The 27,249-nt window shown below is 42.0% G+C and overlaps 1 protein-coding gene across 2 annotated transcripts in view; it reads left to right on the forward strand.

Moving 5' to 3' along the window:
- mdga2a (MAM domain containing glycosylphosphatidylinositol anchor 2a) overlaps positions 1-27,249 on the forward strand; it is a 152,970-nt gene that overhangs the window by 46,291 nt on the left and 79,430 nt on the right. For both annotated transcript variants that reach the window (XR_004502546.2, XM_033643016.2), the window contains exons 2-4: positions 3,072-3,211; positions 22,411-22,585; positions 25,684-25,880. Coding sequence is in view for 1 of the 2 variants with exons in the window: in XM_033643016.2 (XP_033498907.1) it covers positions 3,072-3,211; positions 22,411-22,585; positions 25,684-25,880 (512 nt within the window). In the remaining variant the exon portion in view is untranslated. The remainder of the gene's footprint in view (positions 1-3,071; positions 3,212-22,410; positions 22,586-25,683; positions 25,881-27,249) is intronic.

Here is a 27,249-nt window from a genome sequence, read left to right on the forward strand (position 1 = left end):
TCCTATTGTTTACTGATATTCTCTCCTCTCCTCTCCTTTCTGACATATTATAACAATAATTGATCAGGATCAATCAGAGTCAATGAGTGTCCTCCATCGTCTCGTAACGTCACCTCAGAGCTCACAGCTGCTGTAGTTTGAGTCTTTCGGAGCTGAATCTGTAGCTGAGTGTAAAATTAGAGGTATTTAGCAGTAAGTGTTGAGTTCCAGTGTTTGTGCACAGAAACACCCACGAGTCAGAGCAGTGTACCCACAGATGCAGCAGGTCAGGCAAAAATAGAGGCGCAGTGTAAAAATAAAGAAGGAGTGGTACAACATGCAGGATGCCTCGCAGCTGCTGACACAGAAACTCTGAGTAACTGTGCTGCTGCTCGCTAACGTGGTACCTGCAGGCCCGCAGCTGATTCCAGATCAGGGTTAGTGGTCCAGTCTGCAGCCCGTCTGCTCCACCTAGCACCGACAATCCTCCCGTCAATTAAAAATTAATTTCCTGCTGACCTTTTTCCTCTGACGCTCATTTATAATTTCACAACTTTAATTAGCTGAACTGTTTCAGACAGACGGTTTGGCCTCAAATCTGACCTGGAATCTTCCAGGTGTTTCAGTCGCAGACGTCCTGAGAGCTCTGAGACCTCCTGCACATGGAACACACTCAAACATCCTTTATTATTACCTAAATTCATAATCTGTTCAGCTCAGTCAAACTGCAGCTGCAGTCTATACAAGTTTGCTGTCAATGAGATTAAACATCAACGTGTTTCTACGTTATCAGACGCTGTTAAATATGGAATAAAAACAGTTTAATCTGTAATGTGTTTTAAAAAGTGCAGAAAATAAAATCGACACTGGAGCTGAGACGAATCAGAATGTTTGACTGATGCTTATTTTACATTTTAATATTAAATATACCTGACATCTGTGGATGTTAGTCATATCATTTATTTTAATGTGAAACATGGAAAAGACTTATTGTGATGTAGCTGGAGGGCTTTTACTTTGAAGGAATTGGAGGGGTTGGCTTTAAAAAGGTTGGAGGGCTTTTATTGTGAAAGAACTGGAGGCTTTCAACGTGAGGGAGCTGGAGACTTTTTACTGTGAAGTGGTTGGAGGACTGTCACTGGGAAGGAGCTGCAAGGCTTTTACTTTGAAGGGTTTGCAGGACGGTTACTGTGAAGGAGCAGGAGGGGGTGACTTGGAAAGGGTTGGAGGGCTTTTATTGTGAAGGAACTGGAGGGGTTTAGTGTCAAGAAGCTGGAGAGCTTTTACTTTGAAAGGGTTCGAGGGCTTTTGCTGTGAATGAGCTGGAGAGCTTTTATTGTGAAGGACCTGGAGGGTTTTTACTTTAAAGCAGCAGCAGCAGCAGCAGCAGGGCTTTTACTGTGAAGGAGCTGGAGAGCTTTTAATGTGAAGGAGCTGGAGGGCTTTTATTTTTAAGGAACCGCAGGGGTTTTTACTTTGAAGCAGCTGCAGGGCTTTTATTTTGAAGGAGTTGAGGTTTTTACCTTGAAGGGGTTGCAGTGCTGTTACAGTGATGGAGCAGGACGGCTTTTACTTTGAAGGAACTGGAGGGCTTTTACTGTGAAGCAGCTGCAGAGCTTTTAATGTGAAGGAGCTGGAGGGCTTTTACTTTGAAGGAATTGGAGGGCTTTTACTTTGAATCAGCTGCAGGGCTTTTAATGTGAAGGAATTGCAGGACTTTTACTTTTAAGAAGCAGCAGAGTTTTTATTTTGAAGGGGCTGCAGGACTTTTAATGTAGAGGAGCTGTCCGAGAGGAGTGGAGAAAGTACAGAAGTTCTTGACAGCAGAAGAAGTCTCATAATCAGGTCATATAATAACTGTACTGTTATGGAAATCAGAGGCATCACTTTCTGTCACTGTGTGGTATAAAACCAGTTTGTCTCACTTGAACAAACTGGTTTAATGACCTCACTGAGCCGTGGAACAAACTGGTGTCCTCGTGATTAAACCATCAGGAGTCTTTTTAACTGCAGATATTAAACTTCCTGTTTTTCATCCTCCATCATGTTCACTCCTCAGCTCCAAACTCTGGGTCTGTAAAGAAGCTGTTCACACCCAGAGGACGCTCTTCTTCTTCTTTAATGCGGTTTTCAGGGGCTCAAACGCCACGCCGCCTCCTCGCCTCGCAGTTCCCATGGCGACAGGTAGAGGAGATGATGCGGGCTGTCGTGGCTGTTTGAGGCTAACAGCTCCCTAACAGCTCGCACAGTAAAACACAAAGACAGCTGCTCCTCAATAAAACACGCTTCTTATTTCATATCAGACGTTTTGTCTCTGCTGCAGATCGAGACGCTGAGCTCCTGTTAGAAATCACTCGTGTGTCACAGCAGCGGCGGCGCCAGGTTTTAGGCGTGTGGGGGTGGATCAGAGCTGCTGCTGCTGCAGGTTTAAAGTTTATTTTGTAGAAAGAAAGTTTTAGACTTTACACACTGAAGCTGAGATTTGATGAAACATGAGCAGAAGATGTCTTTAAATCTGTTAAACTGTGTCGTAGAATGATGAACTTCATAAGCTGACAGCTTGTGTTTAAGTTCCAATAATGTCTGAAGTCTGAAGTCAGCCGACCTTCTGCTACATTTTCTTCCTCATGAACTTTTTAAATATTTCAAAATCTGCATTGTTCACAGTCGTCTTCTCTTTACAGCATTTTGCACTTTTCCCAGAATTCGATTATTCAGTGCGTCGAGGTGCAGGTGTGATGCAGGTGGGATGCAGGTGGGATGCGGGTGTGATGGAGGTGTGATGCAGGTGTGATGCAGGTGTGACGGAGGTGTGATGCAGGTGTGATGGAGGTGTGATGCAGGTGTGATGGAGGTGTGATGCAGGTGTGATGCAGGTGTGATGCAGGTGTGATGCAGGTGTGATGCAGGTGTGATGCAGGTGTGACGGAGGTGTGATGCAGGTGTGATGCAGGTGTGATGCAGGTGTGATGCAGGTGTGACGGAGGTGTGATGCAGGTGTGATGCAGGTGTGATGCAGGTGTGATGGAGGTGTGATGCAGGTGTGATGCAGGTATGAGCATTAACCCTTTGTGTCTCTCTTTGTTCCACAGCGCCCCCTACAGTGCGCATCGTGCACTCAGGTCAGGCCTGTAACGTGGAGGAGGAACGCTACAGTGAGCGAGTTTACACCATCAGAGAGGGAGAGACGCTGGAGCTGCAGTGTCTGGTGACGGGACACCCACGACCACAGGTAACCACACGCTGGGAACACTGGGAACACACTGGGTAAACTGAACTGGGAGGAGGAGCTGCAGCGGGAAACCACAGAGTAACAGATGTGTTTTCAGTCAGCTGGAGGACAAACAGCTGATTATAGAAACCACTAATATTTAAACTTTTATTCTGGTAATACTGGTTTCACTGGTTTATAGGTTTACTTCTTTTACTGGTAGCACTGGTTAGAACAGTTTGCACTCCTTATAATTGTCTGTATTAATACTGGTAACATTGGTCTGGGTGGTTTATATTTATTCTATTAACACTGGTTTGTGTTGTGTCCGACCAGTACGACGGCTTTATCGAAATCGCTCCGTTTATTATTGTTTCACGGAAAGAATAATATTTTTGTTGGACTTAAGATGCTCAAAAACTTAAAAAAAAGAAAAGAAAATTTAACATTAAAATAAATTAAAAAATTATGGGTTTCATGCACAGGTGTGAAAGAAATGTCTCAATAGTTCCCCCTAGAAACTTTCAATAAAGCAGCACCCACAGTATGTTTCACGCAGAGGTACAAAAATTGGGAGGCACATGTAACATGCTGAAAAGGTTTCTTGGAGCCATATCTTAAACCCAACAGGAAGTCAGACATTTTAGATTAAGTTTTAATTTTCAGGGCTTTTTTTGTCTGTTTCCAGGTGTCTTACTTGAACGAACTCCTCTGAGAGATTTTGCTAAAATGACTTCAAATTTGGGCAGTACAACTGAAACACCTCGGCGACCTTGGTTTTTGTTGAACGGTGTGGCTGTGACGAGATGTCAAATCTCCATGTTTCCCCACTGAACAGGAAGTAGTTTGTAACTCTGCTGCACTCAGTCAAATCTCCCCCAAACTTCACATGTTTAATAAGAGTCCTGGCGTGAAGACATCGACATGCCAAATCTGAGTTCTAGTCAGAGCGCCACCCTCTGTCAGCAGGTAGTTACATGTTTTATACTTTGATGTTCTGCTCCTACCAAGTTGACCAGATTCACCTCAAATTGAAAAGACCTGGATGATGCTTTATTGTGAAGAGTTGGTGAACCATGTTGCTGTGGTGTCATAGTGAATTTCAGTATTTCGATATGAGAGAGGAAACTGTCTAATTTGATTTTACATTAACAAATATGCTGTGGAGTGTTCTACTCATGATATTCAGCAACATTATGATAATTACTGTGTGGTTTTTAGTGCCTCATAGTGGAAACAGGAAGTTGTACATAATTTGTAATATGTCATTTCCAGCACAATGCACTCCGAACAGGAATTGTCTGGATAGACTGCATTAGATTACAGAGACAGTGGAGGCAGTGTAGCGTAGTTCAAGCCAAATAAGAACACAGCACACGATGAAGAGATTTAAATGATGGACTTGAATGAAATGGTAATATACAATAATATGTGGTGAAATTAATAAAAAGAATTCTCTGTCCACATGTCGAGATGTATATAATGGCCACAGACCATTAGCATCTACAGCGCTGCCTGTGTTTAAAAGTACAATATTATGAACTCCTCCACTGTCTTCTTGTTTGTTGTGAGAAACTTTTGACTCCGCCCTCCAGCGCCATCTATTGGCTGTATCTATGCAATGATAATGGACGCATAGAAGTATTTTATTTATTTTTATTTTTTATTTATTTATTTTACTGCATCAAAACAGAAACATGTGATGTCATCAGTTTATTCAGCATCTTTGATTAGAAAGATTATAAAATGAACAAAACTGAAAAACCCTTAACCAGCAAAAGAGCATAAAGTGTTCATTCAAACACACACACACACACACACACACACACACATACACACTCACACTCACTGGTCCCTGTTGACTCTGCAGAGCACATACAGTCATAAAAAAGGCTCCCATCATCCCCGGCGGCGTGCTGTAAGTGCCAGAGCTCCTGCAGAGCTGAGCTGCTCCGACGCCTTTGTGTTTCATAAATGAGAGCAATCCCACAGAGAAGAAGAAGAGGAAGAAGGAGGAGGAGGAGGAGAAGAAGGAGAAGAAGAAGGAGGAGGCGAAGAAACCCTGGAGAAGAGCCACTGCTGTCTGGGAACAAAGGCAGCGAGACATTTATTGTGAGTGATGAAGAAGAGAGAGCGGCAGACAGATGAAGAGGCTTAAACAGAAATCAATAAAAGAAGAAGTGATGGAAAGACAGAGAGAACTGCTGTGTGCACAACAGTGGAAGATGTTGGCTTTTAGTCGTCCGCTGTCCTCATTAATGCTTATTAAAATTTAATAAAAACAACTCGACAGAAACAAATAACGAGGAGCTCTGAGCGGGAAACCAGAGAGACGTTATTCCAGTCAGGAAACCTTCAGTGTGTTTCTATGAGAGCTGATTATGTGTGTGTGATTGCTGCTCCTGAAGTCTTCTCCTCATAACACCACACAACATTCCCTGCCTTCACTGTAAGTAAACAGGTTGGGCAGATATGTAAACAGGTTGCTTATCAGCTGTTTACAAGTCTGTGCATCAGACTGCAGACGGGAGAGTAAAGGCCTGAACTCACCAAACCAACATCAAATGAGCAGCGACTGTTGCATTACTGGATTTCCTAAAATAACAGGGTTCACTCAGTGTTCATTTCATTGATGAAAATTTTTCGTCAACAACCATTTTTCTCTGATGAGCTAAACATAGATCTTGATAATAAAAACGAAGGAAGAAATCTATGCTACGTTTTCGCTGATGAGACGTGACGAAGATGTTCGTGGTGCACTATTCGACTTCGAAAACCAAGAAAAGCTGTGCTTAGAATTATCTTCAAATGCCGCAAGAGTGACAGGCCGGTAAACTCCAGTAACAACACATTCTCACTCCTTTCATTTCATTTCATTTATTTGCACATATGAAATAAGAAAACAGAACATAGAAGTAATATAGTCATACATAGCATGTGCAGGTGAGGTAGAAACCCATTACAGGCTTATGTTAAGAAACCTCACAGACAAACATAACAAAACTATGCAAAAATAATGAAAAAACGAAACATACACGATAACAAGCAATAAACAAATTGATTATCATAAGAATAAAAATATAAAATAACATTTTACATCTTGAGGCAGGCAAAAACACATCACCCTATAGATGATGTTATTCAGTTATAGAATCTTTTGGTCATCAAAGCAGTTTTTAGTTTCGTCTTATATACTGACAAAGACATAGAGGCGGATAATAAGTAATGGTACATGTTCCACAATTGTACTCCCCTGTATCTTAATGAGTACTGTGCTCGAGATGTATTAAACTTAGGTAAATATAATAATCCGACCTCGTCACATATCGATGTTTGGTCATGGACTTTCCACGTCCACATACGATGCCAAGGTACCCTGGGTGTGTTGGTTGATGATGTCCTGGGACGCCGTGTCAACTTCAGCCTGTTACATGCATTGTCTGTTTTCAGAATACACTTCCGTTTTCACAGGAAATTTAGCGTTTACTTTCAGTCTCTTTCAAAATAAACACAACACAAATTGACAAATTTTTCCTTCAGCAACCAACACACATGGTTGGGTTTAGGAAAAAAGAACAGGGTTTGGCTTTCGAATCTTACGGGATGCAAACTTTCTGGGTGAATGTCGGTGGTTATTGGACCCATCCAACACCCCCACCACTTGGACTTTCACTAACTTAACTTTCATCCTTGTCCCGCTGTGTGTTCCCTCTGATGCGCCATTAAACTATGTCGGCAACTGGCTGCGTATCATGCCAATGTTAAAGGACGCCTTTTTTGTTGGTGTCTGATGCCGCGAGTCACTGCTCAAGGGCCGGATTTCGACGACTTCAGAGTAAGACCAGGCTCTCAGTAATTAGTCTGTGCCAAGATGTTTCACTAACCAGCGAAAACACTCACACCAGAGCAGCATCAGCCGTTGGTGCTTGTTGTGAGCTGTAAATAGTCACCACTGCTGCGAAATAGATTTGTGTAGTTTGTTAGTCGCAGCGGTGGCTGTTTGAAGTTAGCTCTGCTTGTGAGCCTCTGAACGGCAGCAGAGCAAGCAGCCACCAGACTTCACAGCTTCACCCCGCAGGACTCCACTCAGTCCAGACTGGAGCAGGTTTGTGGGTTGATGGTGTTTGACAGGCAGGTAGGAGGCTCAGTTATCTGTGAGTGTAGCTGTGCTGTAAGTAAACAGTCTGAACTCAGATCAGTTTTCTCTGACAGAGATGAAAGTTTAGTTTGAATCACCAACTCTGTGAGAGGACACCAGTTTAAACCTCCAGACTAACATGTTGCACATGAAGAGAGAAGTTATGTTTCTGCTTCTTAACAGTCACATGGATAAGTCAGAGTTTACAGTGAACCTGGGGACAAATCCTAGTTGGCTCACATTAGTTATTTGTTGAGAGCAGAAATAAAAGAGATGTTGAGCTTCTCCAAATGATGATCAGTAAGTGTGTGCTCGTAAATCAGCCCTTAAACCTGTCACACACTGCTGGAGACATGACAGTTTGGAAGTGTGCACAAATTATTGTATACAACCTGTCACCTTGATTCTAATTTCTGATTAATAAATTAGCCTCACTGGATTAGTTTAAAGATAAAAAAAACATAATTACTAAAATTTGAATTTTCTTCGACTAAAACTATGAAGAATAAAAATAACTAAAATGTGACTAAAACTAATAATAACACTGCACTGATTTGCTCAATCCACCAAAAAGCTGCTGACTTGTGCCAGCAGTGTGGGACACACTGCATTAACTTTGGCGTCAGGTGCTGACAGTCATCCTGGTGCATCAGGGCTTTAAAACAGCTGAGAGACTGGATAAAAGGAGCGATGATCACAGGACGTTTTCACACCTAAAATCACAGGAAAGTGTTACATTTTTGTGAGTTTTCTCCAACTGACTCGTCATAAAGTGGTCGGACCAAGTGTCAGTGCAACATTTGGTCGTCTCTCTCCTCAGGTGTTACTGAATCTCATTTTGTTTAAGTGGCTTTTGATTTTTCCTGCTCTGATGACAGAACTTTCTGTAATTGGTCAGAAAGTCTGAATCATCCAAAGAAATGTTTCCACAAACGAAACGATGCGCACTGTGGTTCAGTTTGACCTACTCCGAGATCGCGTTTGGCTGTTTGGTTCAGGGAGGTTTCACACCTGCTGTTTCGGTTTAGATCAAACTGAAAAGTCAGAAAGTTCAGACCAAATGAGGTGTGAAAGGTCCCGAAAACTGCAGGAACCTCATATTGACTTAATATCAGCTTTATACTATTTTCCCACCAGATTGAGTGCGTTTGTGGTCTTTAAAACTCGGCACAGACTATATTTGGTAAGTGATGAATGGGCTTGCTCTTGTATAGAGCCTGTCTAATCCATACACCCATTTTTATCCATTCACACACTGATGGAGCAGCCATTGGGAGCAATTTGGGGTAGACTTCTCAATCTCTACCTTAGTCTGACAGGTCCTAAGTTGGACAGAGCGCATGACAAAAATATGTGCTGATTGGCCGGGTCGGGTAGAGCTCGGGCAGTAGATTTTTTTTAAATAAATACATATCACGTATTAAAAAGTGAGCACTCATTAATTTGTTCATTAACTATTTATTTAAAATGTAAAAAAAATTAAAAACATATTTATAGTTTATATATCAATTGATTGATTGACGCCATCTCATGTTTCCTTTGCTGTAGCTGTAGCCACAGCAGGTCCCTCTCCTTCTCACCTGCAGCCGGGCTCCGTGCTGGGCTCTCTGTCCTTCCTCCCCAGCAGAGCAGGAGCTTCTCTGTTTGGAAAATACAGTGTGGAGAGTCTGTGATCCACCAAGCTGGTCCATTTTATGAAATAATCTCAGATGGGCCGGGTTTGAGCCTCATCTCACACAAGTCAATTCAGCCTGGTCTCACTCCAAAGTTGACGTATACCGGCGCTTGGGCGGTGACTTCTGACGTCAGACACAGATGAAAAATAGCTGTGCTTTCACGTCGGCATGATATGCGCCTGGTAGCTGTTATTGTGTGACGGTGCCTGACATTGTCAGAGGGATAGGGAAGCGGGACAACAATTTAAGTTAAGGTGTGAAAGTCTGAGTAGCGTGGATGGATCGATTAGTCCAACAAACACTGGCTTTCACCCGGGAGGCCAGTGGTCGCTTCTGTAAGATTGTAAAGCCAAGCCCTGTTCTTTTGTCTTTGTTGGCCAAACCTAACCACGTGCATTTGTTGTTGAAGGAAAAAAACCCCAGATTGCTTTTATTTTGAAAGAGACTGTATGTAAACTGTACATATCCTGTGAAAACAGAGGTGTATTTTGGACAGACAATGCATGTAACAGGCTGAAGTTGACATGGTGTCCCAGAACATCAACAACCAACACACCCAGGGTACCTTGGACGTTGCATCTGGAAAGGAAAGTCCATGACCAAACATGGATATGTGACGAGGTCGGAGTGAGAATATGTTGGTCACTTCAGTTCATTTTGTAATTTTTACAGCCTGTTGAGAACTCTTATTTTGAGTACAGAATCTTGCCCAAGGATACTTGGGACTGGAGTGGCCATTGATTGAACCATTGATCTCCCAATTAGAGGACGGCTCACTCTACCTTCTGAGCCACAGCCACCCAAATCTGCCCAAATTTGGAGCAACATTCAGGCATTGCTTGGATGGAGATGGACGGTATTTTGTGGCAGCACGTTACTGTATCATGCCTGCAAAGGGGCTACAATTAGCGATCCTACCTGGGTGTTGTGTTTCCATCAGGCCTGTGACTACTGCAGAGTCATTTGTCCTGGTCCTGAATGGTGATCGTAACCGTTCATATTAAATTCAAAAGCCAAAAGTTAGTGAGTGTTAATATTGTTTTTTTTCAGTGGGATAGCGTCTTTAGAGGTTAGTCTGATTTCTTCACAGCCTGTACAGACGAGAGGAACATTGACAAACCCTCAACTGTCTCCGCCTACATACATGATGTGAACATCAGTATCCATGGTCCCTTTGATCCAGATGTTTCCTGTTTATGATCTTTGACCCTCTGAGATTTATCTCATGACTCATCGTGGCGTCCTGAGCCTCATGGTGGGAACCCCTGATTTAAACATGCAGCCTGTTATCGTCTATTTGTTTCCAGCAGTGAAAGTGGAGCAGCTTCAGTAAACAGTGTGTACTTCACTGTGTTGATATAAAGTGGGACAAAATGAAACAGCCTGGATCTTTAAATCTAAATAGTTTACTCAGTGAAAGATTCAGGAGAACAGAAACGCTGTTAAAGCATCGTCGGGGGGTTCGCTACACTTTACTGTGGAGGGTGTTTATTTCCCAGCTGTGATTTCACAATAAAAGCACATAAAGTGTTTGTGGTGCAGCTCATTAAAGAGAAGCTCTGCTGCAGACTGGAAACTGCTTTCTAATTAACTGTCAATTAAACACACACACACACACACACACACGCACACACACACACACAGAGGATATTTTTCAGACACTCCAGCCCTAATAATTATCTGTATGTTGTGTGACATTGCAGCACAACACCTTCATCTCACCTCAGTTGTTTCGTCACGCTTGTGATGACATCATCTCTTCATGATATCATCAGTGATAATCAATAATCAGGTTAGATCAGCTGTGTCTGAGTGAACCTCGTTTTCTCATCTCTCCCTCTCGTATTTCTTCTTCTTTAGTCTCTCTGCTGTCAGTCTGTTGGGGCTATAAATAGATCAGCTGCTGGCACACAGTCTGAACACACACACACACACACACACACTGTAAAACACACTTTGGCTTTTTTCTGTCTCTCTGCGTCACTGCAGAGCTCAGCTTCCTCTGCATTTTCCTTCATCCTCTCCTCCTCTTCTTCTTCTTCATCTTCTTCCTCTTCAACACCTTTCAGCTCTCTGCTCAGGTTTCAGATTGTAATCGGACTTTTACTGAATTCCTGATTTGATCTGAGTCTAATTTTAGAATTACAAAAGCATTGATTGATTGATTTTTGTCAGCAGGAAGTTCAGTCGGTTAGAATCAAATCTGTGGGTTTGTGTCCTCGGCCCAACTCGTCAAACACTGTCACTTTGACAGTGGACCTACGGCTGTAGATGCCGTCCTGTGTCAGTTTTGGATGTTCTGGGACGGCAAATCAATTTACACCCGTTACATGCATTATGTCCTTTCAAAACAAACTTTCAGACAGTCTTTTTCAAAATAAACTCAGCATTCGTGAAACACTTTGTTTGTAGGTTGACTTCCTTAAATTTAGACAACCAAAGCATGTGGTTAAGTTCACAATAAAACATCATGGGTAGGCTTAAAATAACTGTGTTTGTTACCATTGTACAGTGTTGGGAAAGCTACTTGAGCTGAAGCTTCAGACCAAAGATTAGTGACGAGAAGAGTTGAAACAGGTACTTGCAATGCTCTGTTCTGCAACGTTCTAAAAACCTGCCGGTTCACACCAAGTCACCACCATGAGACGGTGTATCATCTCGCGTCAACAACTCTCTGTACTTCCGTTCTGATTTGCAGCTTTTCAGACTTATTTTGTGGCTGAATATAATTTGTAGCTTCTTAAAATCTGAATGAGGATAGTAATAGTAGGGCTGCCCCCGATAGTCGACTCAACGTGAGTTGACCAAGGTCATTAGTCAGCAAGATTTCATTGGTCGCTTAGTGACAGGAAAAAAATAAAAATAAAAATGTGAGACTCTATTAGGAGCTGCGCCTTGTCAAAATAAATCAAAACCTATATGACTGGACCATGTGTGACTTTAATTTGAAAGGACAGACACAGGAAGTGTCCATGCTCAGCAGTCAGACAGGAGTCAGGTTAATTTCCAGGGCTGGTACCTGCGGTTATTCCACAGGCTAGTTAATAACATGTCGGGCAGGAAATCCAAAGTGTGGGATCATTTTGAGAAGGTGAAGGACGAACCCAAGGTGATATGTAAACTCATCTTCATTGGTCGACTACAAACATGACGTATCATCTGAAACATGGAAGTAGCTACATGCCCATTAGCCCACAGCGTCATTAACAGGCGGCTCGCTCAGTGTGTGACGTGTACTTGGAGATAAAATATAGGCCTATATTAATGAAGGTTCATTAGTACGGTTTTGTATTTCTCTGTAATGTAGCACAGTGTTAACAATGTTACTGATACTATTCTTTCTCACACCTTCAACTCAAACCACCAAAATATATCATTTAATAATTACATTCATATCAGAAACATGCAGGAGACTAGTCCACTGATGGACCCTGATGATGACTGTTGGTCAACTAGGAAAATTCTTAGTCGTGGGGCAGCCCTAAGAAATAGTGAGATACTGGCTACAGTGATGAAACAAAACCAGCATCAGATGGACTGTGTTCATAACCAATACGCCACAATAATATAAATAACCAGCACCAATTCATCAGTCAGTGAGAATGTATTTGTGTGGGCGGGGCATAAGCCATACATACATACAGTGAGCAGCAGCACTGTCCGACACCGGCACACTGTGAGGATTGAAACAGAGGGCTCGGTGGGGACGGAGCACCTGCTGCAGCAAGCCAACATGTCTGCGGTCATTTTGACTTGACCAGTGGACTTCACTACAAGCTGACTGGCTGTTGAAACAGGTGACTTTAAAACCAGCCGCTACAAAAAAATGGCTAAAGCAGTTTACTACTTGCAGAGATAGTCAAATCAGTGTTTTCTCAGTGATCAGAAAATCTGTCAGCCAAATAAAAAGGCAGCAAAAAATGCTCAGGTGGACTGTATATCATAAAATAATAGACTTAAATTAAAACTTTGACCTTTATCTTTTTTAAAGACATTGTGACATTTGAACATGACCTGTCACTAATGATAGTTTAAGACACTGTAAGTAAAGTTAAACTTAAATGTTCAGTTAAAAGACAGATGGAGTCAGTGTTTGAACATGTTGGTGAATCTTCTTCTGAATAAACTGACTGTATCGGTCTAAGACAGGAAACATCGCTCAGCTTCTGTACATAATAAATGTTTCTGTCATCCTACCTGAAGCAGTTAAACTCATTAACAGCAGGATGAGCTAATGTGTTGCAGCGTTGCGTTCACTGTCACAAGTTCTGTAGGTGTAAATGTGCTGTGAATGATTGATGAGGCGTTCAGAGCTGTTTGTTATTCACTCTTAAATTCTGTCATTTTAAGATGTTCAGGCTCAGTGTTACACAGTTTAATATAAGAACACTAACATGTTTTGGACAGACAGACTTTTACAGAAAGAGCTCGCATGTTGAGGAACCTCCTTCAGTTAAACAGACGACAGTAACAATGAAGTTTATATTGTTCAGTTTGTGCTGCTGTTGAACTGATCTGAGCTGTTTCTACTGTCTGCTATAAACACTGCTGGAATGTAACTCAGTACATTTACTCAAATACTGTAAGTAGAAATTTGAGGTACTTGTACTTTACTTGAGTATATCTGTTTTCTACTACTTCATCTTCTACTTCACTCCATCTCCAAAGGAAATATGCTTTTTACCGCACTATGTTTATTTTTCACCTCTGCGTTGGCGACAGTTGTGGCAGGAGGCATTATGTTTTTGCGTTGTATGTCCGTCTGTACATACATGTGTACATATGTCCATCCATCCCATCCTTGTGAACGCAATATGTCAAGAACTCCTCAAGGGAATTTCTTGTAATTTGGCACAAATGTCAACTTGGACTCAACAATGAACTGACTAGTTTTTGGTGGTCAAAGGTCAAGGTTACTGTGACCTTGTCTGTTATATTCTTGTAAATGCACAACACATTCTCACTCCGACCTCGTCACATATCGACGTTTGGTTTCCACGTCCACATATGACGTCCATGGTACCCTGGGTGTGTTGGTTGTTGACGTTCTGGGATGCCGTGTCACTTCAGCCTGTTACATGTATTGTCTTCTTTCAAGATACACTTATGTTTTCACAGGAAATATAATGTTTACATTCAGTCCGTTTCAAAATAAAAGCACTATGTTAGTACAACACCGCAAATTGATGTTATTTTTCCTTCAACAACAAACGCACATGGTTAGGTTTAGGAAAAAAAACAGGGTTTGGCTTTACAATCTTACGGGACGTGATCACCACTCTCTTGGATGAAAGTCGGTGTTTGTTGTACCCATCCACCACCCCTCTCCTGCCCCAATCGGACTTTTGCCGCCTTAACTTTCATCCTTGTTCCAAAGTGTTTCCCCCTAATGCTGCCAGGCGCCTTTAAAATCTAACATCAACCGGCTGTGTGTGATGCCGACGTGCAAGGATGCCTTTTTGTGTTGGTTTCTGACCCTGCAAGTCACTGCCCAAGTGCCTGATTTCAACGCCTTCGGGGTGAGACCGGGCTGGAATGCGATACCTCAAGAACGCCTTGAGTGAATTTGGCACAAAGGTTGACTTGGACTCGAAGATAAACTGATTAGATTCTGCTGGTCAGTGGTCAAAGGTCAAGGTCGCCACGACCTTACATCCATCTTGTTCTCATACAGTAAACACGATATTTCAAGAACACAGTGAGGGAATTTCTTCAAATTTGGCACAAATGTTTGCTTGGACTCAACAATGAACTGATTAGTATTTGGTGGTCAAGGGGCGCCTATTAGCTCACCTGGTAAAGTGGACACCTCCATGTAAAAAACCCATGTCCTGGCCACTGTGGGCTCGATTCCAACCTATGGCTCTTTGCTACATGTCGTCCCCCCTCTCCTTCCCCCTTTCACTCTGGATCTGTCTTGTCTAATAAAGGCAAAAACGAAAAAAAAAAAAAATTCCCGTGAACACAATATCTTAAGAACAGCTTGAGGGAATTTCTTCTAATTTGGCACAAACGTTCACCGTTCACCAAACGTGGACTCAGCGATGAAGTGATTCACTTTTGGTGGTTGAAGGTCACTGTTAACTCTAGATATATGTTTTTGGTCATAACTCAAGAATTCATATGCGGATCATGACAAAACTGACAAACAAATGTCTAATAGGATAAATTAATGAATGGATAATATTTTATATCCAAAAGGTCAAAGGTCAGCTTCACTGTGACATCATAATGTTCTACATAAAACACTTTTCTGTCCATTACTCAGCGTCATATCTCAGGAACAGAAGGGGAGACGTTTGGTCAGATACTGAATTGGTGACTCAAATCTTGAAACGGTGCTGATTGTATAGATCTTTTGTGTGTGAAGCATCCATGTTTTCACAGACATTAATGTACGGTTACTGAAACTTGACTGGTGTGTGAAAGCACATGACCAGGGGGCAGTAATTCTAGTTCATCTTAAGGGACTTTACAGATTCAGATTATTAATGTATAATGCAGCAGTAAATAAAGTCATTAAAATGAGCTGCAACATTAAAATGATGAACACATTAATGCATCAACGTTTGGCCTCCCAGTGAGCTTGTATCCTCACTTCCTGTCCATAACACACAAATTGCACAAGTTTTCTCTCATAAATATTATCTGTATCTGGTATCTGTGTGGACGCTGCTTTGTGTCTCATATAGATCACATTTGTAGTACGGTACAACAATGCATTATTTCTGAGATGACTGAGATCATTTGGAGCAAACAAGCATATTCTATTTTTGTTTTTCCAATCAATAATACAGAGTGTTACACAGTATGGAGTCAGTGTATGGTTCAGTTGTCTCTCTGTTCAGCTTAAACTAAACCGGCCAGACTGCTGTGTATTTGTTAAAAGCTTGTGGCTCAAGTGCTTGAAGTTTCCAAACTGTGTATACTAACGGAATGTTGTCTCTGGAGAGTGATATTATGTCTGACCCCTCTCACACGTTATTTGAAGAATGTCAGCTTTTACCATCACATAGAGGATTCAGAGTCCCATAGGCTCGATTGAAGAGCTCGAGGAACTCATTTGTTCCTCAGCCTGTCAGCCTGTTAAATCAGAGTTTGGCTTCTAAGTAGTCTGGGTCGAACACTGACTGTGATAGGTAATGAGTATGATGTTGCACTGCACCCATTTTTCTGTTTGGTGTGTGATTTTGTTGTTTAGTCAAATGTACTTTTGTATTCATGTGTATTTATGTGAAACAGACGGGATACAGGACAAATGTCAGATTTTTTTTCTGACAATGAAGAGAAATTAAATCACATTAAATATTTATATAATATATATTATTCTGCATAATGTGTACTTTTGGTACTTTAAGTATATTCCATCCCATTTTCATCCGCTTATCCGGGGCCGGGTCGCGGGGGCAGCAGGCCAAGCAAAGCACCCCAGACGTCCCTCTATCCAGCAACACTTTCCAGCTCCTCCTGGAGGACCCGAAGGTGTTCCCAGGCCAGATGAGATATGTAATCCCTCCAGTGTGTTCTGGGTCTGCCCCGGGGCCTCCTACCAGTGGGACGTGCACGGAATACCTCTAACAGGAGGCACCCAGGAGGATCCTGATCAGATACTCCTCCGAGAATCCCCACCTTAACGTGGTGGAGGGGCTTGCATGCCCCAAGGCAAAGTGGTCCCAGGGGAGGGGCCAGTATAAGAGCAGTTCAAGAACGCCTTGATGAAACAAACTTTTCCCCTGGACCCCTGGAGCCAGAGCTGGGGGGAGCTTGCCAGCGAGTATCTGGTGGCCAGGTTAAGCCAAAAAAAAAGCCCTTGTGCCGTCGCCCTGTGGGCCCATCACCCGCAGGGGCAGAAATCAGGGTTCGGTGCATTGTGTGCCGGGCGGCAGGAAGAGGCGGGGCCCTGGGTGTACTCATCCCTGGCATTGTGGACTTGAAGTATATTTTGATGTTAACCGTTTTGAACATTTATTTAAGTAACATGCTGAATGCAGGACTTTTTTATTAATTTAGAACTCTTACTGCAGTAAAAGATCTGAGTACTTCCTCCACCACTGAATATAAACAACATCACCCCCATGAATTTAGGCTGCAGCTAAGTTATTGTTTAGTCCATAAATTGACAGAAAATAGGTGTTAAGATATCCAGTTTTATTCAGCCAACAGTCCAATACAGAAATATATGCAGCTCTGGCAAAGAAATGTATGAAATCATTTTATGAGAAGCTGTAAACATTTTCTAATTGATGAATTGGACCGATTGGAGCTGATCATGAAGGCAGGATATTGGACCGATGGTACCTTATAAGTCACTGACCCGTCCCATCAGCCGCAGCTCTGCAGTTACATTACATCCATCCATCACACTCTCAGTGTTGTCGTTAATGTTTCAGTGACGTTGTGTTAATTAGACTGCGTGTCGTCACACAGATCCAGGATCTGTGGAGTATTTTTAGCTCATTAATCGTCAGTTCGCTGGTTGGAGGCTGTTAACCGTCTGTCTGCTTCACTCCAGCTGGCAGCCGGGCGACCGACATGTGGGAGGACTGTACCATGGGATAGAGGGGGAGGAGGCGGGGGAGGGGAGGTGATGGAGCAGGTGGGACTGAAAGAATCAGGGTGGAAAATATGCTGATGGAGGCGAGAGTGTGTTTGTTTTCAGAAGTAGAGGAAAGTCATGAAGCCCAAAAAGGAGACGCACATTTATATAAATCCAGAAAACAAAGGATGATGAAACAACGAGCTCGCTGGAAATCGAAGAAAGAAAGGAAAATTCTACCTCTACTGGAAATCACATTGTTTGTTTTTTATTGTTATGTGCACATCAGTTACAGTGACACAGTCTTTAGGCAGTGATTTGTTTTCAGGCTCCATCCAACAGTCATCATGCAAGTATTTAAATGTAGTTTTGTCGAGCTAAGTGTGTCCAGTGTTGGCTGATTTTAGGCTTGCGTGGGTTTAGCGTTAGCTTGGCTGGAGTGTGAGGTGTGTAAATCACTTATGTCATTTCCAAGTCCTTCTTTACTTCCGTGTTAAAAAATCCAGACATTTGATTTAAATGCCGATGGTTAAGATGCATTTTCTGAACTCGCTATATATACATGCATAAAAACGGAATAATATGGATATTTCCTATGCCTTAATCGGAAATGCTATATTTAAATTTTTTAAATAGAATATGCTGTCTACATGACAAAGTAAATTAAATTATTCATCAAATTCTGAATATTGTCGTATTTGGAATATTAGTGTGCGTGTAAACATAGTCATTGGCGTAAGAACTAAAGAGGGGTGGACCAAGCGAAGAGCCCTGGGGCACTCCAACATCACAGCTGGAAGCTGGTGACACCGTATCCTTCATCCTCACACACTGATTTCTGTTTTTGTGGAAGGATTTGAACCAGAATAAAGCAGCAGAAGAAAAAATATATCCTGGCATTTTTATGAGAAGGATGATTGACTGTGTCAGCGTTGAGAAACACACTGCACACACAGCTCCCTCCTTATCGAGTTCAACTGTCATATTTCCAACAAGCTAACAGTTGGCTGATGTAGTGTAGAGATTTAGTCTGAAACTGAACTGCATAGGGTGCAGAGTGAAAGGACTGTTGTCTGTTGTGCTGCTACACATTTTCTGCTCCCTTTAACATTACAGGAGGAACACTGGCAGGTCTGTGATTATTCATACAGGTTGTATCACCTGCTTTAAAAATAGGTGTAATTATAGCTGATTTCCAGGCTGCAGGATTTACCCTCTGATTAAAGGATGCATTAATAACTCCACAGACAAACTGGAGGACGACTCTTCTGTAGGAGTGTGATGTCGATTCCAAACACATTTTTAAAGAGCATATTTGTTTCTGTACAGCTGCTTCAGTGACATTTATTACGTTAAAACCTGGTCGTGTGTCATCCACTGATGAGGGAGTTGTAGGAGCATATTTTTTTTAAACTCATGTACATGTAAACAGGATGTAATCATTAGGAAACCAGGTCAGTAAGCAGGTCACATTTCCCACAGTTTCATTCATAAAAACATGGAGACTTGAGTCTATATTTTCATCTTTGGCCAGAAAAACTGAATAGAATTTAAAGGGCCAGTGTGTAATATTTGGCATGGTTTATTGTCAATCTGAATCTGAATCTGAATATTCTACCTTTAATATGTTTATATAAGTGTATAATCGCTATAAAATAAAATTTGTTTGGTTTTCGTAGCCTTATAATTATGCTTTTTTATATACATATATATATATTTATATATATATATATATATATATATATATATATAGCAAAGGCCTTGCTTTAGAGAGGTCACCATCTTGCGCCGCCATGTATGTACGGCAGCCCGAGCGGACAATCCAGCCAGAGAACGCGTTTCGCGTGTATAAATGAACCAACGAAGACAGCGGAAGGAAGGAAGAAGGAGGAGGAAACAGTAGAGAGTGTTAGTAGTTCGTCGATAGAGAGTAGTGAAAAAATTTTTTAGTTATAAAGTTTGCGAATGGACCACACTTACCACGCAACAGGAGAGAATGAACCCGAACCGTCATCTGCGAGGAAAAGAAGACGCAACTTCACTCCTTGTGATGCACTCTCTGCGGCGCTTTTCCTCCTGATGATGTATCTCCCCAACAATGGCAGCACCGAATCCCATTCTGTGCATTCAGCCTCTCTTCTCGCTCGCTCAGCATCAAACACATAGAGTTCCTCATCTGTATGCTCTGGCTCAAACAGGTATGGCTCTGGGTCTGTGTCCGCTACAAGAAACTCTTCAAAATCGCGTTCAAAGTCGTCCATTGCAGCTACTATAGTCCGGAGATATTGCTAGGCTAAATAAACAGCTGAGCTCTGTTTACAGGCTACGCTGTCAGTCAGTGTGCGGGCTGGAGATTGGTGGAGCAGAGAGGGGAGGGGGGTCCCCACTCGGTATGGTAAACGAGTATGTGTGTATGAAGTGTGTGTGTTACGCTAGAAGAGTCAGAGTTTGGGACGGAGTCTTTTACCCCCTGGAGTGTTACCGGAGTTTTTGGAGTGCTCAAATAAACTGGCATTTTTCCCCGAACGCTCCTCTGGTCTCCTGCTCGTGAGGGATTCATTACAATATCGTAACATGGCTTAGATTTCTAAATAAACATTCACCTCGTCGCTAGATAGACCTACTCCTGAAAAACGCGTGCCCAAGGCTTTTTGTTCCTACGAGGCCACTGTCATTTACCCGACGGGAGGGGTGAGTGAGTGTGCCCTGCAATCTAGAATTTGACCACTGATGTCACTGTTTTCAACCCATTTTACACACTGGCCCTTTAATAAAGCAAAAGATTTCAACATTTTTTTTCATCACTTAAAATGAATTTTTGTCTCCAGACCTCACTGTTCTTATGTGTGATGCGGTTAGAGCATCTCTGTAGGACAAGCGTTTACATTTCACATGAGGTCAACAAATCAATTAAATTATGTATTCAATTAATGATTTTCCTAAAATATACAAAGTAGGGCACAGTGAGTATTTATCCCTGAGTTCTGTCTGCTTAGTTTCTTCTCAGGCTCTGTGCGACCCACTGACCTCCACCAATCAGCCTGTGTGTAGCCTGAGAGGTGAAACCCAGGGCTAAAAACACCTGTACAAACATCTGGCCACATCGAGATAGTTTAGGGTCCCCTTAAAGAAGACACAGCAAACATTTTTATTTTTTATTTTTCTGCCCTAATAGTGCTAAAACTGAACTTTCCTCAACATCTGTACCAGACTTTAATATCTGTAACATCAGCAACAATCTACGAAGATCTCTAACCTTTAAAGCATCTATAAATGTGAAACCCAAAATGTGGAAATTTAACGCCTTGCCACGGCCACACTGTTTGACGCAAGCTCAAAAGCTCCGCACTGTAGCCTCACCAGGGTCTTTAGATAATACTGCCCAGATTTGAAGTTGATCAAAGGTAGAGCTTTAAGAGTTCAGTTAACTGCAGCTCCTGTAAATGCCCTGAAAATGAATTAATAAATAAATGAAAAGGGTTGGGTTTATGATATGGCACCAAGGGATTTTTTTTTTTTTTTAGTCTTGGGATGTTACATGTGCCTCCCAAATTTTGTACGTTTACGAGAAACGTACCACGTGAGCAACTTTGTTGAAGTTTCGCTATTGAACCATGTTTCATGACCAAGCACGAGACCCATAAAATAAAATAAAATAATAATTTCACCAGTTTGGACGCGTATGCAATGGAACTCTATTAAAATCACTATATTTATTTTGTGTATATTTAAATGTTCAGTTTTTCTTGGCCTATTAAAATCTAAATAATATCTTTTTAAAAAAAATAATTTTATTTATTATTTACATTAGAATTTTCAGGGTTTTTTGGGGTAGCCCAATTGAAATCACACTATTTATTTTATTTATTAATTGTATTTATTGAAATATCTATATTTTTAAATTAATTTCATTTATTATTTAGATTTAGGTTTACAGCTATTTTTGGGTGGCCTTATTGAAATTGTAACATTTAATTTATTTATTGAATTTAAATTATCAGGTGATTATTTGGAAGCCCTATTATAACCACTATGTTATATGTATTTTATGTATTATTTATATTTAACCTTCAGGTTTTTGTTGCACTGTTTTTCTTTTTATTTACAGTCAGTTTCTCTGCTTGTTTAATAAGTAATATAAAAACAAAAAATTGTCTGAGAGGGGCAGATGGAGAGAAGAGAGGGTGATGATGATGATGATGATGATAGAGGAGAGTAAGAGACAGAGCAGGTGGGGGGGACGGATGTAAAACTGACCAACAGATGCTGAACGAGGACAAATCTGGACTCCCCCCCGCCCCACACACACACACACACACACACACACACACACACACATACATAGTGAGTTAATCTGCAGAAGGCTAATACAGTCTTGGATCCATTCAGTTTCCATCTAAAGACTCCTGTTAGCCACACACACACACACACACACACACACACACACACACAGTGTTGGTGCTGCAGTGCCTCTGAGCCAGGCACCAGCTGCTCTGACTGCAACAATCAGGACCTGGACTTTGTTAAGTCCAACATCAATAATCTGTCAGTAACATCTGGAACCATCTAGAACAACAGTCACCACATGTGTTACATGAATGGATGTCTGCACCTCCAAAAACTGGTGTGACCAGTATAAACCAGTATAAACCAGTATAGACCAGCATCTGTCTGCCTAAGAAAATTCCTAGAAAAGTCAAAATCAAAAGACAGCAGTCTGTATCTGTCTCACCAGCTCACTGTAAACCAGACATTTCGGATGGTCTGAACCAGTCTGAACCAGTGATTACCAGTTAAACTGGTAACTGATCCAAACCAGTTTATAAATACCTGTCTGCTGAGTAAACTAACCTTCTCCTTCCTTGTTTAGATTCGCTGGACGAAGACGGCGGGCGGAGCTTCTGACCGTCAGGGCGACTCATCGCTGCACAACGACACTCTGAAGATCGCAAACATCAGCCGCCACCAGGGGGGGCGCTACTACTGCAAGGCTGAGAACGGACTGGGATCCCCCGCCATCCGGTCCATACGAGTCGACGTCTACTGTAAGAACACACACACAGATACACGGATACATATTCACACACACACAATGGAAAGTCATTAATCTGCTCTGACAGAGTTTGATGTGTGAGAGGACTCCTCTGTACATCTGAACGGTCTCTGATGATTGTAGACTGTAGAAAATCCTCTTTACAGATTTAATTTAATGTAATGGTTTGTTTAACTTCATTTTTCTTCTCTTCAAATATAAACACTACATTTGGTGTCTGCATTATTCTGTTTTTATCTCTGTGACAACTTGTTTTTTAGGCGAAAAGGATGAACATAACTTTTCAGTTCAGAAACAGTTAACTTAAAGAGACCTGGATACAGTGTTGGAGGTTGGACCTCATTTGTTCCTATGAAAGGAGCCAAAATGGTTTGACTGCAGCGTTAACCCACTCTTACTCTAAAGTCAACCAATACCGGGGCTTTGGCAGTGACTTCTTGCATCAGACACTGATGAAGAAAAAGGCATCCTTTCACGTTGGCATGTTAAGTTGTTATTGTTTACCTGTATTGGGGGAAATGCATTGGGACAACAAGACAAGTTAATGGGACGAAAGTAGTAGAAGCCGGTGTTCACTTTTCGTTTGATTTTAAAGTCAAACATAGTACGTTTATTTAGAAGGAGACTGAATGTACATTTCCTGTGAAAACAGAAGTGTATTTTGAAAACAGACAATGAATGTAACAGGCTGAAGTTAACACGGCGTCCCAGAACGTCAACAACCAACACACCCAGGGTACCTTGGACGCCATATGTGGACGTGGAAAGTCCATGACCAAACATATGTGAGCAGGTCGGAGTGAGAATGTGAAAATTACCCGGATTATCCAGGAATGTTACGCCACGATGGAAATTGGTTTCAAAGCCCAGTGCACTTCCTGGGGGCCTGCTGAAAACAGATGGAGTGGGAACAGTTAACAGTTATCTTAGCGTAGCATAAAGACTGACAACAGGGGGAACAGTTGGTTTATCTTAGCATAAAGACTGGAATAGGATGGAAACAGTTAGCTTAGTTTAACATAAAGACTGGAAACAGATGGAAACACTTAGCTTAGCTTAGCTTAGCTTAGCATAAAGACCAGAAACAGATGGAAACACTTAGCTTAGCTTAGCTTAGCTTAGCTTAGCATAAAGACCAGAAACAGATGGAAACAATTAACTTAGCTTAGCATAGCATAAAGACTGAAAACAGGGTGGAATAATTAGTTTATTTTAGCATAAAGACTGGAATATGATGGAAACAGTTAGCTTAGCTTAACATAAAGACTGGAAACAGATGGAAACACTTAGCTTAGCTTAGCTTAGCTTAGCATAAAGACCAGAAACGGATGGAAACACTTAGCTTAGCTTAGCTTAGCTGAGCATAAAGACCAGAAACAGACGGAAACAATTGACTTAGCTTAGCATAGCATAAAGACTGAAAACAGGGTGGAATAATTAGTTTATTTTAGCATAAGGACTGGAATATGATGGAAACAGTTAGCTTAGCTTAACATAAAGACTGGAAACAGATGGAAACAATTAGCTTATTTTAGCGTAGCATAAAGACTGAAAATGGGGGGAATAATTAGTTTATCTTAACATTAAGACTGAAAACAGATGGAAACAACTAGCTTAGCTTAGTGTAGCATCAAGACTGAGAATAGGAGAGATAGTGAGTTTATCTTAGCATAAAGAGTAGAAACAGATGGAAAGTTAGCTTATCTTAGCACAAAGACCAGAGACAGATGGAAACAGTTAGCTTAGTTTAGCATAGCATAAAGACTGGAACACATGGAAACTGTGAGCTTAGCATGAAGACTAGAGACTGAGGCAAACAGTTAGCTGAACAAAAAGGCTAAATCGATGGAAACAGTTAATTTATCTTAACATAAAGACTGGAAACAGATGAAAACGGTTAGCTTAGTTTAGCAAAACGTCTGGAAACACATGGAAACTGTTATTTTATTCTGCTGCAAGTCAGAGTTGGAGGTTCATCAGTAACTCTGAACTGATTTAAGTCCCAGTGTAACTTCAGACTCTAAACTGGCAGGTAAATGAAGCTTAAGGTGGATTAAAGAACAGTCAGTAACTTCCTGCTGTTCTTTCAGTCAGCTGACGGTATTGAACCCTCGTTCTGTCCTCCTTGTGTCTGATTGTTGTTGACCTACATGTGTGGAGATGAAGCATCGAGCTCTGCAGAGCTGCACTGGCTGATGAGAGGAGATGTTTCACCTTCATGTTTATTGTTGCAGCTGGGATGTAGAAGCTCCCAGTAATCCCAGTAAAGAAACATCCTGGAGGTGTTTTTATACGACAAAGCCGTCCCTCATGTGTGTCGCCTGAAAAGTTTCCTCCAAAAGTAACAAACAATACCTGCAAGCTGTGAGCGCTGTTGTGTAACAGCCATAATATCCTGGAGCTTGTTTCTTACTGGGATTACAGGGATTTAAGTGGTACCTGAACGCATCGCGGCTGAGTGCTTCCTTCAGGGCGCGGAGGCTTTTACACAACATCAAACTCCAGGAGGAAACAGAATAACTCATCAGCACTCCCTGAGCTGCGGCACATACAGCAGGAGACGCAGTGCATTATGGGAGGTTGTTCTGGCGACTTGTTTTTGGGTCGTGATGTGTTCAGTGTGCAGGTCGGAGTTTGACGTGCGCTCTGTGTGAAGTGGATTAGCGTCCATTAGCCTCTCTGCTGGCGGCAGCTTCATAACCGGACTCATTAACACGGCGACGTGCGATTGGTTGGCTGCCGTCAGCTGATTGGGGACCTTACTGTGTTTCCAGCCAATTAAAAAGCCCCTGGCTCCGCAGTAATTACCCCCACCGCAGGAACACTGACCTACTGTTCTGAAGAGATGAAAAACTGTAAATTCAGACAAACTTCAGCTGCCGCTGCCGTGTTTATCCAGAGAAGAGCCCGAGTGTTTATACATTTATATCTGCGGCACAGCGGGGGGGTTATGACTCCACAGTGCATTAGACTTCAGATCCTTTCTACTCCAAATTACACAGAAACTTTCCTCCTCTCATCTCTTCTCTCCTTCCTCCTTCCTCTCCTTCTCTTCCTTCCTCCTCTCCTTTTTCTCCTCTTCCTCCTCAGACCTGGACGACCCTGTGATCACGGTGCACCAGAGTGTCGGTGAATCGAAGGAGCAGTTCTACTTTGAGAGGACGGTGTTTCTCCGCTGTGTCGCTAACTCTAACCCACCTGTCCACTACACCTGGAGGAGGGGCAGGGAGGCGCTGACGCAGGGATCCGACTCCGGGGTGGAGATCTATGAACCCTTTTTCACACAGGTGAACATCCACACCTTCTGTTGTATTGTTATGTGAACTAGGGCTGGGCGCTGTGGACAAAAATTCAGATCTTGGTATATTCTAGTAAGTGGGCTACGTGTGCAGTCCCCTGTTATTTTTGCAGGGCAGCAGGGCAGGTAAAAGAAGTTTGGAGGAAGTTTGGAGGACCTGTTGGAGGTGAGCTGTTTGCAGAGGTGCAGTAAGAGCCTGTTGTCTGCAGCTCTTCATCAACATCTCACTGTGGCTGTTTCTGCTTTTACTCTTGTCTTGTCTTAATTGAAGAAAAGCTGCTAACAAAGTTCTGCTAATTCAGTAATAAACACATTCTAATTTCCTTCTTCACAATAAAAGTCCCCCATTATTTTGCTTTGTAAAGACTTTTATGAGTTTTCGAACAGCAACTTCACACAACTTCTAATCTGGCAGATGGCGAACATGAAACAGTAAAATAAAGCAAATATCTAAAGTAAAAACAGGACGCAGGAGAGAAACTAAACTCCAAACTCACAGAGATTCAGTTAGAAGCTACAGACGGGGGTTGTCGGGTGTTGGCTGTGGTTGGTGAGACATCACTGCTACCCACTTGAGGGTAGGGAGCCCGGTTTTTGGACCTACTCCAGAGCAGGTCCATCTCTGGTGCAGCTCGGCGTGTCTAAACTGATAATGGAAACGTAAATCAGCATGGCCCAAAGTGACAGTGGAAAAGGCCCACAGTGTTGTAGAGTGCATGTGCTGCTGCAGTAACTTCATCCATCTCACATACTGATTAGCGTAGCACGTGCAACATACAGACCGATGTCTCACTGTAGACTACTGAACAGACAGATTAAACAGAGGAGCAGCGCTGTGTCTCTCTGAGTGTCGATGGAGAACTTGTGAGTGACTGATGGGGGCAGAGCTGTGCAGAGAGTGTGACAGAACTCTTGACCCTTGACCCTATATCGATATAAACAGTGTTGTCTAAATTTATATCTTGCATGAAAATATATAGATAAATCGTACATAGTGGTTATGTTGCCCAGCCTAATATGAACTGAGGGTCTGTGTTTATGTCTTTGTAACATTGTACTGGGACTTTCTGCACTTGTATCTGTATCTAGGAGAACTCCAGAGGTGAAGGAACCTGTCAGGAGTTTGGACAAAGACCTTCTGTAGCACAGGAGCTGATTAAATACACGTCATTTTGACAGAAACACAGAAACCTGTGACACTTTTTGGCGACAGAGAAAATGAACTTTTGCAGCGGTGAAGATTTTGTGTCTGTCACGTCTTTTCAGAAGTAATAAATCAAACTCTGAATTGATCTTAGTGCACCTCAGATGATTTGCAGATGGATTCATATCTCCTGAAGTTAGGTTAAAATTATCTG

This window comes from Epinephelus lanceolatus, chromosome 15, assembly GCF_041903045.1.
Source record: "Epinephelus lanceolatus isolate andai-2023 chromosome 15, ASM4190304v1, whole genome shotgun sequence".
Classification (NCBI taxonomy): domain Eukaryota; kingdom Metazoa; phylum Chordata; class Actinopteri; order Perciformes; family Serranidae; genus Epinephelus; species Epinephelus lanceolatus.